Source organism: Anastrepha obliqua, chromosome 3 (assembly GCF_027943255.1).
Source record: "Anastrepha obliqua isolate idAnaObli1 chromosome 3, idAnaObli1_1.0, whole genome shotgun sequence".
NCBI lineage: Eukaryota > Metazoa > Arthropoda > Insecta > Diptera > Tephritidae > Anastrepha > Anastrepha obliqua.
In genome coordinates, this window is record NC_072894.1 from 128,611,857 (window position 1) to 128,631,769 (window position 19,913).

The 19,913-nt window shown below is 35.8% G+C and overlaps 1 protein-coding gene across 3 annotated transcripts; it reads right to left on the reverse strand.

Moving 5' to 3' along the window:
- Positions 1-5,879: 5,879 nt before the first annotated feature.
- Positions 5,880-18,462, reverse strand: LOC129242896 (cationic amino acid transporter 2). 3 transcript variants are annotated; one of them, XM_054879811.1, is made up of 5 exons: positions 18,159-18,462; positions 9,085-9,452; positions 8,065-8,325; positions 7,213-7,998; positions 5,880-7,145 (listed from the first exon to the last, which is right to left on the reverse strand). In XM_054879811.1, the coding sequence occupies exons 1-5, from the start codon at positions 18,182-18,184 to the stop codon at positions 6,709-6,711; spliced, it is 1,878 nt and encodes a 625-aa protein (XP_054735786.1). In that variant the 5' UTR covers positions 18,185-18,462; the 3' UTR covers positions 5,880-6,708. The 3 variants fall into 3 exon arrangements, with proteins under 3 accessions (XP_054735786.1, XP_054735787.1, XP_054735788.1); XM_054879812.1 differs by lacking the exon at positions 18,159-18,462 and adding an exon at positions 12,280-12,515; XM_054879813.1 differs by lacking the exon at positions 18,159-18,462 and adding an exon at positions 11,575-11,722.
- Between the last annotated feature and the right edge of the window lie 1,451 nt (positions 18,463-19,913).

The following is a 19,913-nucleotide window of genomic DNA, read 5'->3' on the forward strand; positions in this document are numbered from 1 at the left end:
TTTTTTGTTTTTCTTGTGCATTATAATTAAATGGGTGACACTTTTTTATATTTTATATTGAGAAATGAAATAAAGCAAATTAAATAAGATGCCTGCATACTGTCTTTTTCCATTTTTGGAAGATATTATGAAATATAGAACACTTTACAAAAAAATCGTAACTGCATCAAATAAGGTGTGAGTGACTGTATACATTTTTTTGATACACTGTGAAAATCTGGTTGATGGCATTTTGAACAGGCCTTAGACCGCTAAACGCCAAGCAGTATATTTACTCTCGTTAGAGCTTTGCATCCAATATTAAGCAGGCTTAGTGCGCGATAATTAGCTTTCAGTATCCATTTCAGTACCATTCGATGATATTCTGTATATGAATGGATGACCACGCAAACTCCGTGGCATCATATTTGAAAAGCTCAGTTAGCCCCCACCGCTTCTTCAGTCGCTTTGCTATACACTTTTCTTCATTGTCGTGCAATGAAATCTCGTCAACGATTGGGGATCGGGGTCTTCATCGCGTCCGTGGTTTTCACTTCAGCAGTTGGAAGAAGTATTGCCTCCAAAATGTTAACATACTTTGGACGTCAGCTATACGAAATCGCCACCCTGAAATGCTGACATTTTGCCTACACCCAAGAGTAGTTTAGACCAAGTTCTGCGCTGCAGTAGGTGAAATGGAAGTGTTATTGAATTTAATAATTGGCGGAATATGTGAAACAGGACAAAAAGGACAAAAATTTCCAAAATACAAATCATTTTTTTTGAAACAACAAAATCATATCCCAATGATTTACTTCATTTTCATTTGCGAATGAACCGATCCACTTTTGATATAAGTTTTGATCTTAAGTTTCTTGAAGTGCAGTACTTATTTAGTGCTTTTCTTAGCGAAAAGTTTTTTAAATGCAGACTTTAAAAAATGTTTTACAACCACTATTATCCTTTACTGTTTAGTTTTTTATTTTAATTTCTTCTACAACTTTACAAAATATCTCTTTTCTTCCGTCCAGCAGCGAACTCCTTCCTCATATTAGGTCTAACTCTGATAAGAGCATTAAGATATAAAATAAATAGACACCCAAAAAATGCTTGCTATAAAAATCAAAACCATAAATGTTTTTACTCACTTTTCTTCTGACAAGTTTCATGCGTCAAAGGCCTTTTCTTGTATGGTTTCCTTCAAGCAGCGGAGAAAATATGTAGTGGAGCGCCCGGGGGTTTTGACCTCGGATCTCATGGGGATTGAATGAATTGCCATGTAACCAACAGGATTTTCTTTTGTATGCTTTAAATTGTAACTTCTACCAATATTATATATATATATTGTGCAATTAATTTTTTCATTGTTTAAACAAAAAAATATGAAAAATTAATATATTGGAGCATAATATTTAGTTGGAAATAATTTTTTTTTAGTTCTACGTTAAATTTTACTTAAATAGATAAAGACAAACATCTTCCCAACGTTCCATTTTATTTGAAGGGCCGAAGAGACCTTGAGCAGGTAGTCAAACTTTTCTGGTATTGCAAGTGATCAGACTATTGAGCAGACTTTAATGAAAGGAATGAGCGTGGAAGGGGGTCCTTTTAAACGAGGTGCCACTGAAAGTGTAGTTTATAAATGGATCAGAGGAGTTATTTATAGTAAAGATATTATTGAAAGCATAGACAATTTTTGTGACATATCTTTCAATAAAAGTCATCAACACAGTGATTCTACAGATGCTAGAATAGAAAGGGATGGTATCGATGTAAAAAGATTGGTAGACTTTTTCAAAGAACACAGTCCTTTTCCTGATATAGATGCAATTATGTCAATTGCCACTGGAATTACCGGTGATAAAAGTATACATTTTTACAGTGCTTTTGCAGAAGGTTTAAAAGTTATGAAGAAAATCGAAGGGAAAAATGTACGCGAATTGAAGTTATTAAGGAAAGATAAAATAAATTCTCTATTGGCTAAAAATAATAAAATAAAAATTCATGATCCATTGTTGCTGTTTCAACGTATTTGTGTGTTGAAAAAAACAGATGATGAACTAAAAACTTATATGAATTATGAACTGGCACCATATCCACTTGCTCTGTTTGAAGATAGCCAACTACGAAAGACAAAAAAATCAACTTTCTACGAATTATTCCCAGAAATTCAGATTAATTTGAAAGGCTTAGAAAATGTTCATTATGTTATTGACGGAGGCATGTTGTTATATCGTTGCAAATGGCAATTAAATGAAACATTCAAAATGATATGCGAACATTACGTAAGATATTTGAGGAATAATTATAATAACGCATACGTGGTATTTGATGGATATAAGAAGGACGGTATTAAATCTGCTGAAAGGAATCGTCGCGCACTAAAAAATATAAGTACAGATATTGAATTTGATGAAAATGTGCCGTTAAAAATCGCTCAAGATAAATTTCTAACGAATAAAAAAAATTATTCTCGCCTAATCGAAATGTTAAGAATAAAATTAGCTGATAACAATATTTTTACATGCCAAGCGGAAAGCGATGCAGATAAATTAATTGTTGATACAGCAGTTAGTTTAGAATCTCAAAATATTGTTGTAATTTCTGAAGACATTGTCGTCTTGGTTGTGTTAATGGCATTGGCGCCTACTGATCGTGAAATATATTTTTTAAAACCACCCCGAGGCAAAGTTAACCAACAAATATTTTCATCGAAAAGTTTAGAAAAATCTCTACCAGCATGTAAAGAACATGTTCTATTTTTACATGCTTTCACGGGCTGTGATACTACTTCTGCGTTTTACAATAAAGGAAAAATTAAGTTTATCAAAAATTTTGAGAAGCGGAATGATCTACATGACTCAGCAGCAGTATTTAAAAATGTACATGAAGATGCAAATAATATATTTCAAGCTGGTATTACAAGTATTTTGGGACTGTATGGTGCTTCGGCAAAAATGACAGAATACATTCAGGTTCAATTCTTTCATCAAAGCAACTGCCAAAGACACAAGTGTTCTTTTATCTTCGTTACCTCCCACATCTGATGCAGCATTTTGAACACTTAAGGGGGGGGTAGGGTCACAAAATCGAAATTTTTTTTCTTCACTCATCTTATAGTAAATCATTTCAAGAATGTTGTGTCAAAATTTTAAGTAGATCGGAGCAGAACTCTCAAAGTTATAGCCTTTGTAGGCACTCTACCTCGAATGCGGTAGTTTCAGATGATTCTACGACGAATGCCGATTGGCACCGCAGAGCACCTCTCGAAAAACATATCTCCAAAAAAACTCTGTCATGGGCTTATTTGTCAATATTTTATTATTAATATTTTTTAAAAACTTATTGAAAAGATGTACAATAACATGTAACTGATTTTATTAAAGTATCTTAAGCCATATTTCTGTAAAAAATTCACAAAAAAAGTGTTTTTTTTTAGCGCTAAACCCTACCTCCCCCTTAAAACGGGTTTACCTACAAATCCAGATGTGGTTAGCGAATGATTTAATCATCGAAAAATGGGGATGGAACTATTCCAATAATACCTATCATCCAATATTTACGAATCAATTACCTGCTCCGGAAAATTTATTAAGAATGTTATTTTGCAATTGCAAAAAAGGATGTGGAGCTGCATGCGGATGCCGAAAAAGTGGATTATACTGCAGTGTATCATGCCTACAGTGCAACGACGACAGCTGTCTAAATGTAGCGCCTATGATTAACATCAGTGAAATTGAAGATGATATTTGAAAAAATGTAAATTTTTCAATAGACACAATTTTTTGTTAATTATTTTTTGTTTTTTAAATAGTCATACTTTTTTTGTTTTTAATAATTAATTCGATTTTACTCTTATGCTATAATAACAGAAAATAGTTTTTTATTTTTGTTTTCTATGCTAATTATTTAAATAAACAAATAATTTACATAATATTTTTTTTTTTACATTTAATTATCTATCATCTATTTATTTTTTCAGTTGTTTCCACTTCTGTTACAAAAAAGATAAATTCTACAACGTTATTTGCATTATAGCACATAAGTTATTGCAATCATAAATTGTTGCTATTTAAAAATCAAATGCACAACTTTTAAATAGGTAGAGATTATTATTTATGTTATTCACAACACATTTTCGCAAAGATAATTTAATTTCATCTAGTCCCTAAGGTTCAAGGTCCTAGGTTTTAATGTTTTTAACGCTCCAGACGCTCCACTATTGATAAATTGTGCTTTGCTCCCAAATGGAGGCGTGGCTACGGCTTCTACCCCATAAAGATGTGTAAGGTGTATATACCAAAGGCTGCACATCTGCACCAAATACAGAGATAGAGCAAATGTGCAAAGAGATAACCTGAAACTACTGTAAGTACTTCATAAATATCGGTTGAGTACTTTTGAGCCTATAAAGGACACCCACATAAGTTTTTGTTTGATGCACCAGTATGAAGCAATTACATTTAGATAGGTAGGAAGGTAAGGTGGATGTCGAATTGAAACACTTAGACCTGTCGTAGAGCCATTATACAGATACTCGTGGGACTTTTCCTTACACTATGAGCCATTCTGTAGCTTTTATAAACGAGTAAAAGTTTGCTTAGTTCGCATGTAATCAGGTTTTGACAGTTTGTATTTACCAAGTTGATGGTTTCCCTGTCTATTAGTAATGTACAAGTGGTTATGGGCATAGGTATCTACGCTTTATCCAATTGGACGTCAAGAGTTGTACCTACTCTAAGAAGTTCATCTGCTTTGCAGTTTCCTGCTATATTCCTATGACCCAGTACCCAGATTAAGTTTACTTTAGGTTTATCTGCTTTACTGTCTGAGTAAGAGAAGACTTCATTTGTGGATCATACTCTCGTTTTTGTCGCTGTAAGTTCCTCTTTTATAGCCGCAACTTCTGCTTGAAACACATTGCAATGATCAGGTAGACGAAATGATTGGTTAACACTAAGTTTAACGGAGTAAATTCCTCCATCTCCCCAGAAGGACGGGAGGGATTGTTTTAGTGGCCACGCCACTCGATGCAGTAACCGAAACAGACATCTACTGAACCAGACAGTGTTTAGACAGACAATAAACTACATTTTTCGGGAGACCCTTACCCCCTTCTTAAGCTCCCGACCACTGAATGCCGTAATCGGAGTCCAACCACCAACTACAGCAGATGAAGAGCTCCAGCTTCCCCGTGAGACCCACGTAACACTGGCCCAATTACGTTCTGGATATTGTAGCAGGTTAAACTCCTACTTATCCAGAATTGACCCCGACATACTAAACATATGTCTTGCATGTGAAGGCTCCACTAAACCCACTCATCTAACACCCTTCAACCTCTGGATCCAAGTTTCCTGGGCCCACCTTTAGATGAGTTAGACGAAGACGACCGGTGATATACATTACACGGACAGGGCTTAATATTGCTGCTACAACAACAACAACAACAACAACACCGTAGTAGACGACGGTCGCTGTAAGTGCGAGTGCATTTTGAACCCTACTTCATCCGCCTCTGTAGGTGTCGTCCTAAGTGCCCCGCAGAAGCAAAGACTGGCCATCCTTTGTAAATATTCTATAGCCTTTTTGATATATTTCGTATCTAAAGCCTGCCACCAGACAAGTACACCGTAGTCCTAATATCGCTGGGTCAAGCCAATGTACGATAAATGGGAAAACCCCAAACTTAATCCGATTAACTTTCTGCAAGAGTGGAGTGCCATTGTACCTATTCTACTCCACCTTCGACATTAGACTTCCATCTGAGTATTCTGTCTAATGTTAGTCCTATGTTGCGGGTAGTTACATTTGGGAACTGATAGACATTTTTTTTCAGTAGCGATGCTGGCTGCTTTCTAACAACTGAGCTGAAGGTGAATACGAATAAAAAAAAGCAGTTTCCTTAACATAAATTACAAGTATGTTTTATTGTATGAATTATTACAGGATATTTAGCTTTTCAAAAGCGTAGGAGAATTTGAATAATTTTTCTTTTTAAAATCTAACATATCGTGTAAATAAACTTAGGCTTTCTAAAGTTACTGAGTGAATAAATATTTTCGCTTCACTTAGGCAATCATTAAATACATATTGGCATAAGATTTCCGAATAAGTACTAGTTGGTTGCAAGTAGCCGAGACTTACTGTAGATAATAATAGTAACTTTAACCAAAAAATGTATATGTAACTACATTTTATATCAATTCTATATCCAAACCGCACTCAAACAGTTAAAAAATAGGTGAAATAGTTTTTTTTCATATGTTACAATATTACACAAAAGTGCACTTGAGAGTTTAGCTTGAAGGGAGGTAGGTGTAAGAGTGGTCGTCCTGAGATTCCCTAAAATACGTGCCGGTTAATGAGTCACAATGACTTTTCCATGATAATACTACAAATGTATGTCTAGAACTTAAAACTACGCAATGGGGAGTAGATGCGCACATTTGCGCTTTCGGCTTTTCACTTAATTTTCAAAGTTTTGGTTCTTCTCCCTACTCTTGGTGGTCTCCGCGCTCGTGCGGCTCAATGAGTACATCTTCGCAGCTATTCAACATAACTTAATACTAGGCTTTTAAATAATAACTGTTTCATACACAGGCATCTTCTTTTAAAAATGAAATATCGGTTTGTACTTAGTATTAAAAATTAGTTAATTACTTTAAGATTCTTAATTCTTTTTGCACTCGCTTTCGCTCTTATCTCCACTCGTTCGCTAGTTTCCCTTTAACTTGTATTATTCATGATGATAAGCGGCACCTCATTGTAGTCATGGTGCAGCGGCAGTCCGGATTCGCTGCTCTCGGCTGTGTCGGATAATACTAGACGGGTTTCACGCTTACGTTGCCGGCTATTGCGAATACCGTAACTAAAGTAGATCAGCAAGCCGATGACAATCCATACGCCGAACCGTACCCAGGTCATCACATCCAGGCGCACCATCAGATATACGTTGATGAAAATAGAGAGACCTGGCAACCAGGGCACCAATGGCACTTTGAATGCCAACTGGGTACTGGAGCGTGGCTGACGCGAAATTATGAGCAGTATCAGCGGTAACGGCAAGCCTGTGGCTGCTAGCAGGACAATGTAAGGCGGTGTTATGCTGGCGGGTTCGATTTCCACCTTCTGCAGGAAATGTGAAAAGACAAAGCACCAGCAGACTGAAAGTGCATAAAGCGGAGGTCATCTTCATATAATTATATAATATATAGAATTACAACAACTCACAGTATAGCGTTATCATACAAGTCACCAGTCTGCTGCTCCTCTTGTTGGCCATTGTTATGCTTCCAGTATTGAACAATTGTCGCCAAAGAAAACATTTCGTCTGTCCGTAATCTACTAAAGGGCGCCCATTTCCAATAGAACGACCTTCCCTACGATCATCACCATCGTAGCGCAAGATTAGCACACAACTTGCAACCATCGAGTAGGCCAAGAGTGTACCGATCGACATGATGCTCACTAGCTGACTGAGCTTGAAAATGGCTGCTAGCAGGCCGGTCAGCACGCCCGTCAGCAATGTGCCTTTAAAGGGTGTTTTAAACCGCTGGCTGATGTCGCCCATGCACTTGAAGAGTAGTCCATCCGAAGCCATGGCGAAAACTATGCGTGGCAGTGGGAACATCGCGCCCATCATACTGGCACAGAGGCCGCAAAGCGCACCGATTGTTACCAAATACTCGGCCACCCACCAGCCATAACGACTGAAGACATGTGGAAGTGGCGCTTGCTCGTCCTGCTCGAAGTAGGGCAGCATCATGGTAAGTACAGTTGAGACGCCGAAGTAGGCGAGGAAGACCATTGCGAGCGACGTGACGACGGCAAACGGAATGGATTTTTTGGGATTTTTGGCCTCTTCGCCGGCTGTGGCGATGCAATCGAAGCCGATGAAACCATAGAAACACACTGCCGCACCACGTATAATGCCCGTGAGGCCATACGGACTGAAGCCGCCATTGCCGTAGCCCTCGGGTACTTCTGATTTCGGAATATACCAGTTGCTGAGTGAAACTGTGAAGGGCAGAAAACACTTGTAAATTGGCAATATCTTAGCAGAAGCAACTAATTAAAAATTACCTTTGAAGAGTCCAGCAACAATCACGAAAAGCACTACACTCAGATTGAGGAATGTGAAGACATTATTCAAGCGCGTGGATTCCTTGGCACCCACCGCAATGGCCAAAGCGAAGAGCACCGTAACGATAAGTGCAAAAAAGTCCGGATAGTCTCCAAGGCCCTCGATGTTCATGGCGAAATTCTTACTCAGATAATCACGCATTGCATAGTTCAGTAGTTTGTCCAGATAGGTGCTCAGACCTTTGACGACACTGGCGCCACCTAAGCGTTCAAATAGACGAGTTAGTTGAAATAATTTAAAATTGATTTAGATTTCAGTGAAAAAAGATAAACAAATTTTATGCTTTATATATGTATGTATGTGTACTTGCTGTAATTTGATGAGCCACTAAAACTCGCTCACAAATGAAAAGAATACTTCTTTACCGCATATTTTCGCTCCATAGCCAGATAGTGTTGGCGAAAACCGCTAAGAAACCTGTACATACTCAATATCGCGGGCAGAAATTGTTGTTGGTATAAATGTATGAGTGGGTTGTTGTTGTGAATATGTTTGTACGTATGTATGTACATACATATCTGTCAATTGAGTCTCAAAGATCGAAGTAAGAAGCTGATGCCGGGGAGCACCAATGCGTGCACGGCAGAATAAAACCTAAGGCATTTTCTCATATACATTTAGCTATATAAAATAATACATATGTACAACAGTACTGTATATATGTAAAATCAAATTGACAAACGCGACATAAATTACAATCAATTAAGGGTACGACAAAGTCGATTGAGTATCAGAATCAAATTACGGAAAGGAGTGAAAATGTGCGTGCAAGCTTAGCTAGCGGGAGGGCTAAGGGAAGAAGCTCAAAAAGTAATAATTTATTTCACAGTCATATGAAAAATTTGCTTAACAGCAAAGCTTATTTCTAGTAGAACTATTTTAGAGCGATTCATTTTAGTCTATTTGTACAGCAAAAAAGGCTATCGAACGCAAAAAATACATCTCATCACTTCACTTACCAATGGCATATTCTAATATCAGATTCCAGCCAATAATAAAGGCCATAAATTCACCGATGGTCACATAACTGTAGATGTATGCTGAGCCAGCTTTCGGTACGCGCGCGCCAAACTCGGCATAGCATAGACCGGCGAATATCGAAGCGATGGCCGCGATGAGAAAACTTATGACTACGGCGGGGCCAGCGTACAACTTCGAGACCTCGCCGGCGAGCACATAAACGCCAACACCCAACGTCGAGCCGATACCGAGCGCTGTTAAATCGAAGGCCGAGAGGACTTTGGCTAATTTTGATTCCGTTGTATCCTCCATGGGTTTGCGACGTGTGAGCACATGATATGCACCGGATATGCTGAGCGAGGGCATTCTGATGAAAATGGAGTGGAAATAAGAAAATGAAGGTAAGACATGTTTTGTAAGGAAATAATTCTATGACTAAAATGTAAATTTTTTTTTGCTTATGCGACACCACTAAAAGATAGGGCACGTTCGCTAGGCAAACAAAAATGTTACGTATTTTTAACAAATATTAATATTAATGATGTAAGGGAGGCAGACAATTGCGTAAAAATTGCCTTTTTGTGTAGTTATTTTTTATTATTATTGCAGTTTGTATAAAAGGGTGCTATTAGTGTGCTTTTATTAAAAAATCATCTGAAGTTAAAGAGACACCCGGCGCTGGCTTCCCAACTGAATTAGTTAACTATTCTTTCAACCATCCCTCAGCCCTTTTGCAGCCCACTGTGCACTACAAATACAATTAAAAGGCAGTTGGAAAAGTTGTCTTTTTTTATTGGTTTTTTGATAAATATACCCAATATGAGCATTTTAGCACGTTTTCATGTAAGCGTGAAATTTGCGGCGTTAGCGCGCAGTGTTGGGTAACTGCACTAATATGCAATAAAAGCAAAACGACATGAATTCTAAGTAGCTTCTGCTCAAATATGAACGAGACGGTATTAATAAAACGGTCCGCGGATGACATATGGCAAAAATAAATTTTTTGTTTTTTGGTAGGACTGTTATAAGCTTACATGGCAAATTTCAGCGTGATATGTCACATAGTTTGTTTTCTGTGCTACTGTAAACAAGTCAAGCTCGAGTGTGTTCTTCGAATTCTCTTTTATGACTTCAATTGTCTCAAAATGTTTTCCACGGAGCGGCAACTTGAGCTTGGGAAACAGGAAAAAGTCACATGGAGCCATATCAGGCGAATACGGTGCTTGCGGAACGATATTAACATTATTTTTGTTCAAATAATCGCGAACAAGACGTGATGTGTGAGCTGGTGCATTATCGTGATGCCAGAACCATGACTTGTTGTCCCACAATTCCTTCCTTTTAAGACGAATGTTGTCGCGCAAACGCTTTAAAACGTCTAGATAATATTCAGCGTTAACCCATCGGCCTTGCGGAAGGAACTCCGAGTGCACCACACCTTCGTAATCGAAAAAAAAAACAGTCAGCATAACCTTAATTTTTGAGCGACTTTGGCGTGGTTTTTTGGGTTGATGTACGGCCCTCTTTGAACGATTTGTACCACTGGAAAACACGTGCACGCGATAGAGCAGAGTCCCCATAGGTTGTCTGCAACATTTTTAAGGCGTCTGAAGCCGAAATTTTGTTGGAATAACAAAATTTCAAACAAATTCTTTGTTCAACTTGAATTTCCATCGTTAAATTCGAAGAACACACTCGAGCTTGACTTGTTTACAGTAGCACAGAAAACAAACTATGTGACATATCACGCTGAAATTTGCCATGTAAGCTTATAACAGTTCTACCAAAAAACAAAAAATTTATTTTTGCCATATGTCATCCGCGGACCGTTTTATTAATACCGTCTCGTTCATATTTGAGCAGAAGATATGAACTATGAAAAGCAAAGTAAATAAAATTGCAATTAGTAGCTACGGCTGAACTGAATGATATTGATTTTAAGTAGAATAAAGAGACATCCTACAGAATTATCTGTCGTCACATACATTGACACACATACATAATGATTTATATTGTCTTTATATTTCTACAAATACAACCAAGCGTTTGACCGCAATTATAAAATTTTTTGGATCACAAGATGCGGTGCCAGTTGAAAACAGAGAAAAAAATTCAAAAATTAAACAAATAGCAATAAATTTTCGACCATTCTTCAATTAGCACTTTTGGCAAAAGTTTCGGCACAAAACAGTGAAGTTATTAATTGTAAATTAATATTTAAAAAATTTTGATGCTATAAATAAAATGTGGCCTAATTAGAGAATGGTCGAGTTTCGAATTAATGATCGGCTTATTTGATAAGTCCGAAGACGTCCTCTGAGGTGCTAATAAGTGTCAACTGTACGTGTGTGCGTGGCTGTTCGAAGGAATGCTAATACAATTTTGCTGAGGTAGGGAACTACAACAATCGAGACTAAAACCGAAATACTAAGCAACGCAAAGAAATAGGAAAAAAAAACGCTAATATAAAACGCTGCAAATATACTCACAAGCCGTCGCCATACTTGCGGAAAAATGCAACTCTCTGCGCTATAGGCCTTCAAGAAGTTCTCACGGCCACTACTTTTGGTTGATTTATAAACTTATTTTATTTGGTATTGCATTTACTTTGTACGAATTCCGCTTCTGCTTGGTTGGTTTGGAAGATGTATAACACTTTTGCGCAGTGTATAACACAATACAGATGCATTTAATAAAAAAATCGTATGAAATAATTTTAATTAATTCCAGAAGAATACCCTAAGTATTGGTTTGTTGGTATATTGACGACTTAAAAAGTTTAAAATTTCAGATGCTTGAATAATTTCTCAGTCACTCGGCAGATGTTGGCGTACATTTTTGAACCAGATTTTCGAAAGTGGCTTCTATTGCGAAATTATAGGAATTGGTTTTGAATTCAACGTTTCTTTGTAAATAAACGATAATTTAGTTAAAAGTTACACATAACAGAAAGCATGAAATTAACACGGAAAATAAATGTTTATACACAATTTAGTATTGGAAATGGGCTTAGAGTACAAAGCCGTTTTAAAATATGATATTTTAAATGCCACCGCTTTCATCATAATGTACTTTCATCTAATTCTCAGATTCGTTGGTTGTCCCCAAAACAAAACTTCACCCACTCAGTTCAACATTTTTAAACGCCCCATTTAATTGTTTTTACTTAGTTATTTTATACACCTCAGTCATACCTTTCTTTATATATCAAAAAAGAAAAATTTGCTCTCCCGCACTATTTGCTCTATTTTCGCTTGAATCGCACTACTACACCACGCAAAGTATAAAACGTTTCTGTGGGCGCTTCAGATTTGAGCGTTACTTAAATAGTACGAACAAATGGCGCGCGTTCAAATTCCGAAGCACAACTCTTTTTAATTTTTTCACGATGAATTACAATGTGAAAATGCGATGCTGGCGTATATACGGCTTAGCTTTTGAACGACTGTGAAGATCTGATGTGCAAGCGGCCCAGCTGCCATTCATATTTATATGTAAATTACTGAAAATTTAAAATGTTTGCGCGCAAACTTGTAACTCTACACTTCGCATCGAAAGCTCAGAGTATATGAAAGCTTTTACATGCTTGGATGTGTTTGTGTATGTGTAGAGAAATATGCAAGTACAAATAAATTCAAAATTAAAGGGATGAAAGTTTGAATTTCCTGAAAGGTAAAACGGGATGGTGTTGGTAATTTAAAATTAAAATCAAGGCCAACCGTTAAGTAGGAGTATAAAGAATGGATGACTTCAGAGATGTAGTAAATTTTTAAGTTGCACATTCTATTTTTTCTAACACTCGTTTTTTATTTTAACCAAATGGATGATAAGCATTTACATATATATGTATAATTGGCACGTACACCCTTTTTGGGTGTTTGGCCGAGCTCCTCCTCCTATTTGTGGTGAGCGTCTTGATGTTGTTCCACAAATGGAGGGACCTACAGTTTCAAGCCGACTCCGAACGGCAGATATTTTTATGCCATTGCCTGCCGAGGGGCAACCGCTATTAGGAAAATGTTTAATTAATTTTGGTTTCACCGAGATTCGAACGAACGTTCTCTCTGTGAATTACGAATGGTAATCACGCACCAACCCATTTGTCTACGGCGGCGCATTTACCTGCTCCGTGGTTCTATCGGATGTGTGTGGTTGGCTTAGTCTTCTGTGCCCAGAAGTTCACTCAATATTTATAATGTGCTTAAGGGAGGGAGGAAAGGTATTTAAAGTTGTTTTACCTTTTAAATGAACGCAAATCACAAGATAATTCATAAAGTTATGAGCATTTGACTGCCCGCTGTTTTGGGCCCGCTTTCACTTGCTCGACTGTGAAAAGTTTTTCTGAAACATTTTTCTTTGAAGGCCGTGTACGCCCTAACCAATAATGTACTGAACCAATCGTTTTGAAATTTTGCACAGTACTTCTCATTCACTAGGTATCCCTGTTTTTAGTAATTATTAATCTTAAAATAACAAATTAGCCGATTTCTTTTTAACCAAAATCGTTATCTTGGCTTGCAAGTGTTGCGAAAAATTGAAGAATTGGGAAAAAGTCTTCATGAATGAATTTTCCCTTTTGTGCTTCAAATGATTCTGTTGCAAATTATGATGCATACTGCAGGAGCCGCTTCCGGAGTTTTGCCGCCACTCGCTTAATTACACTGCGTTACAAAAACGAACTTTTTATGAACTATGAACTAAATGTACTTTTTCGGAAAGGGGAGAAGAAATAAAAATAAATGTGTATCGGCGATTTTCATGTACACGTCAGCATTTTTTTTATGTATAAAATATAGAGCTCGTAGTCCGCCTGTGTGAAAAACTTTGGATCAATTTTTAACCCTTTTTCCGTGACCCAATCGCGCTGAATTTCTGCAGGCAGACTCGTGGAAATGTTTTTATTATGTAAAATTAAAAAAAAAAAAATTATCAATTCTCAGATTTTCTTGAATTTTTTTTTTTTCTAAAAAAAAATTTTTTTTCTAAATTTTCGGCATTACTTGAAGAGACACCAAATTTTTAAACAACTTATTAACCTTTAATTTATTGTTTCATACAACACACTCTGTGCCGTTTGTGTGTTTGTTACAGTTCCGGAAGTTCCGCTCATTTGACAGTTGCGCTACTAGGAGACGTATACTTTGACAATTGTTTTAAGTTCTGTTGCGCGAAAACGTCTTTCTGTATATTTCATCTTACGAAAAATGCAGTGCCCGACTCGAAATAACTTTTGTTACGTTTGTGGCTTATTCGCACCAAGTAAAAATTTTAAAAATATTACGAAAACAGTGGTTAATTCCTTTCAGAAAATATTCAAGACTGCTTATGTTCCTTACTTGTGGTATACTCCGGAAGTCGTGTGCGACTATTACTATAGAAATTTATGCAAGTTTACTGATGGAAGGTCAACAATAAAGTACTCTGTACCAACAATTTGGCTACCACGTACGGAGCACTGCAGTGAACTGTGCTACTTTTGCGTAACTTTTACTCAAACTAAAGGATACCAATACTTTCGCCGCAACAAAATTCGCTACGCTAATGCAGAATCGGTTATTCCAGCGGTTCTGTACTCACCAGAAGAACGTATAGCTGCTTCAATGGAGATTTTTGATGATGTTCCCGAATTAAGGGATGGAGAACCAACAGTAGCACCAACAATTTTATCAACATTTCTTGCATCGAATGCGAAATGCGGGGAACCAGAAGTATCGGAATTTGTACCAACACCCAGTGAACTTGGGACTGCAGTGCCGCATTTAGTAACGCAAGCCGACTTCAATGACCTTGTACGAGAAGGAAATTTGTCAAAGAGAACAGCCGAACTCTTTGCATCACGCTTTAAGCAAATGCTTACAAACGCAAAAATAAAAGGCCTAAGTTTCTTTAAAAGCATTAAAATTTTTAATGCAACAATTTTTAATTTTAATATAATAAAATTAATAAAAATATTCGGGGTTTTATATCTCTATTGTAATGCGGAGTGAAATACCTTTCTTTTGACACCCACATCGGCATATCTCATGCAATTTTTTTTTTAATTTCGAACAGGTGGCAACCCTGTGAAACATTGTCAGTGGCAACACCTAGGTGAAAAGTCTAGAAATGTGATACCGTTAAGCTCCTCAAATCCGTTAAGCTAATCCTGAGATCGTGTGGCTATACAGATATGCATACAAGAATTGCTCGTTTAAAGTTATAAAATACAAAAAAAAAAAAATTTTTACGTGTACATGAAAATCGCCGATAAACGTTATTTTTTTTTTTATCCCCTTTCCGAAAAAGTATATTTGGTTCATAGGACAGAATGTGTGTAACGCGGTGTTATCAATATTATGCAATAAAAATTTACGAAAAATTGCTCAATTATCATACGAAAATTGACTGAATAAGCTAACACCATCGTCAAAAAAAAAAAGTATTAAGAAGCGTACTTTTTAATTAACCTTGCATGAAATGCACGACATTTTTTTTATATGAGGAAAATGCGCAACACCGTCAGCGAAAAAAAATGATGAGAAGTCAACGAAAATTTAGAAGCACTTCGAATTTTACTTTATTCTACTAAAATTTAGTGAGCTGTAAAACTGCGAACGCAATGATGTTTGTTTTTTTAGTTCGGATTAAATAGTTTGAAATTTTGATGAAAAATTGCCGAATGTTTATAGTTCTTGTACAGAGTTTGAAACTTTGATTTAAATAATATTTGTTGTAGAGCAAATTTTAATCTAATAAAATATTAATTAAAAGAAAAAACAAAAGGAAATTCGTTAAAACTTGTCAATATATCGCGTTTATAATTAGCTGACCCGGGATGTATGCAGTCATTCACTACAAATGGAAAAATCAGCTGCGTGAGTTTCTAATAAAAATTCAGGATCTTTAAAATTAAATACGATTTCGAAAGCATCAGAGGAACCTATTCCTTAAACAGGCCTTATGTTCCCTACGACTTGAAAGTATAATTCATTATCCAATTCCAGCCTGCTTGATTGCGCTCAGAAAGCCTTAGAGAGGTCGGTATAAACGGTGGCGGAAAGCTTTGAAATAGGCCTATAGTTGCTAATATCATATTTATTACGTGAAACGAAAGTCAATTTCCAGGCGACAATAAAAGTAATTATTAATTAAGGCAGGCAATGGCAATCCTCCGAGTGTATTTCTGCCATGAAAAAGCACCTCATAAAAATATCTGCCGTTCGGAGTCGGCTTGAAATTGTAGGTCCCTCCATTTGTGGACAACATCAAGACGCACACCACAAATAGGAGGAGGAGGTCGGCCAAACACTCAAAAAGGGTGTACGCGCCAATTATATTATTATTATAATTAAGAAAACAGCAGATACTTGAGAACATTTTGATTGAAGTTCATTATAATTAAAATTAAATTAAATTTAAAAATGTGGCGTATGATACATTTTAAAATACTTATGTTTGGACTAGATTTTTTTATTGCTACTTAAATTTTACCAAATAAACATACTTTGATATCGTAAGAGAAATATCTATTAGGCATATGTGTGTGCATCTAGAAACACAGAAACTACGATTTGTTAAAAAAATGCGTTTTCAAACCTCAATGTGATGTTGACATGTAAAATATATTCGAATGTGTCTTAATATTTATTTGTGATGCTGTATGTAGCATATCGTTCGTCATTTTATTTATATATTCATTAAATTTATTTGGTTATAAGAGGAGGCCCATTGCATTAAGTGCAATTATAGAAATTGATAAGCTATTTAGGTGGCTTAATTCATTTCTCAAATAGGTTTAATGAATATTTATTGTTTTTGTTTTTTGTACATAAGTATATTCTATAAGTTATTATCTTTTTAACTTTTTTAATGATAACCAAAACAAAAAATATTAGCTTTATTTTCTTGATATGAATATAAAATAATTGTGAGCAATTTGAATTTGAAATGACCACCCAAGTTGAATATACATACATACGCACATAGATGCAATGTTTTTGAAAGTAACTATAGCCTTTTATAAGCTTTTTTCAGGACATGCAACTGCCAAAGGGTTGAAAAGATCCGCTGGAGAGCAACTAAATTGCAGATTTAAAAACACGCAACGTAGAAGATCACGTTTGTAGTTCGAAATACATATGCATGCTTTTATATTGTAACATATGCGTATATACATATATGCATATGTAAGTATGTATGTACATTTCTCACACCCTTAAAAGTATTGCTATACCAGCGATACCATTTCTGAAGCGTTTGCTAAACACAAATGTATATTCAAGGTCGGAGAAACCACAGGCATATTCTTACGCACATACGTATATACATACATAAGAGTGAACAAAATTTGTAAAGCACTAAATTTATAAATTAATTAGTTTGCATTTTTGAATCTGAATATTTTTACTTTTAAAATTATCATTTATGTGATTACAATAAAAATGTTTAGACTGAAACCCATTCTGAAATTATGTAGTTAATTTTTATAAAATATCTCTATTTATTAATATTTATATTTTTCTTGTTGTCGGTCCGTTGTATGTGCATACATATATATATTACTTATGCACTCTGCATTAGAGAACAAGACACGGCAACTCTGCAAAGCAAAAAACTGCCAACAAAACATTTGATATGCTAACGCAAGCTCTTTACTTCTCTCTTTCTCTGTTCGCTCACTCGTGGGGGCTTACTATGTTGTTGTAGTTGTAGCAGTTCAATGTGGGGCTCACTATGGCTTTCATTGCTTTTTGGTAAAATCATTAGTGTATGACTAAGTTAATTCATCTAAAAATATTGAGTTTTATGCCTACTGTTTACATGGCATAGCAATCATAGGTATGAATGGGAATGGGGAATACGAATTGTAGTTTTTGTTGTTGAAGAGTATACGTCATAGAGACTAAATTGAATTTGACGCGTGCGTAAAAATAGCTACCGTCCCGCATTTTGTACTTGACTGATAATTTTTCCTCGACTACTTGTGGATATGAATGTGCTGATGTATGTACATACATACATATATTTGCGACAACGTGGGCAATTTGATATCCACTAAATTCGCTGAATAGGACTGACGTTTCTTTAAACTCACCCGCAACTTTCTAAGAACTCCTCCATCGTGCAATTTTTTTTGAAATTCAGCAAAACGAAAACACTTTAATTAAATTAAATTTTTACAATACACTTTATTGTTAAAACCGCAGGCTTTTTGTCACATAAAACCATGTATAGATTTCTATTGATTAAGTAATGGATTGTTCACTAAACACGCGACAGCCGGCATTGAGTTCAGCGTTCTCATACTGTGTTTCTACTGTTGGACGGTTCACAAACGAATACCGATTCTATAAGGCAGGCGGCTGTTATGTACGTATGCACGATGTGTGGCAAAGGTGGTGCGTATGTATGTACGTAATACACAGAACAACAAACAGCAGGCGCAGTTACTACCAATTGGATAAATGTGCGACCACAGGCCGTAATGTTGAAGAGAGCTGCGTAAGAGCACGTGTGTGGCGAACAGCTGACGAGTGTCGATTGAAGAGCGTGGCAACATATGAGCGTCAGAGCTACCACACCAACCTAAATTATAGAATATATTAATTTATGTGATATTAATACACTAAATTAAATACAAAAAATTAATGAAATTAAAAATGAAATGTAAAAATTAAATATTATAGAGATCAGCTGAATTTTATTGCATAAAAATATTTGGTTAGTAGTCAAGTGTTTCAGGTTTACATGCACTTTTATATTTACAGCCTTTGGTTCAAATATTCTGTGCCGTTGGCCACTCTTCTTTGTTATGTTCTCTTGTAAATGGCTATCCCTTGCAAAATTCTCTCTGACTACGTAGATATACGTTTTTCTTGAAGTCAATTAACTAATTTGCCATTTGAGGCCATGCAAGAGTTTTGTTTCGGTTGATGATTTATTGGCGGGAATTGCATCAGCAAATGTTGGAAGTGTTGGTGCATATGCTTCATGAATAGTAAATGTTTCTGTGGGAACGAATTACATTGAAATTTGACTAAAGCCTCAAAAAAATTTAAATCGAGAATCTCACTGTCCCATTTGATTGTGAGGACGGCTTAAGTTCTGTTTCTCTCATTATTGATATTTGATTTGGTTGGGGTTATTATTCGTAATTACGATTCGTATACGATTTTCATGCAGTTTTGATTTCTCTGTTATATGAATTTATTTGACATTACTTTTATATACACCACACGAAAAAATTATAATACCAAGTAAATTTCTTATTATTTTAATATCATTTCGGACTAACGATTTATGTTTTTACTCTTTAAACCTTTAGCGGTAACTGTTTTAAAAATATATCCCGAAGGAAGCACACATTTTACGAAACTTAAATCATTTATTAAAAAAAGTAAAATCTATAGAACGAAAGGCCATTGTTTTTTTTTTTAATAAATAAATAAATTATATTAAATGTAAAATAAATAGGTAAATAAACTATATTTAAAATAATAAATAAATTACTACATTTAAAAGAAATAAATAGAATTCTTGGGGTTAGCTAAAATTTTAAAACTTAGTAATTTTGCTGAAGTCATCGTATAATCGATTTAATTAATTTTTTTTAACATTTTGATCAATTTTGACCATTCAACATTAATCGCAATTTTTGGGGCTTTAGCGCTATTAAACTGTCTTCTGAAACTGTCTTTTTTGGAAATCGATAGAGAAAATATTGCCCATACATTTTCGATTGGGTTTAGATCAAGGCCTGCATTATAAATCTGGCATTTTTTTCGCTGCCGAGAACTCATTTGCTTCTTTGGGAGCATGAAAGGCTGCGTTGTTATGCCTGAAGTTCTAT

Coding starts and splice junctions, on each gene's coding strand:
- LOC129242896 (XM_054879811.1), bottom strand. CDS start 18,184: ATGGAGGAGTTCTTAGAAAGTTGCGG. Junction 8,326..9,084: donor GATATTAGAATATGCCATTG/GTAAGTGAAGTG, acceptor TTGAACGCTTAG/GTGGCGCCAGTGTCGTCAAA. Junction 7,146..7,212: donor TTGTATGATAACGCTATACT/GTGAGTTGTTGT, acceptor ATGCACTTTCAG/TCTGCTGGTGCTTTGTCTTT.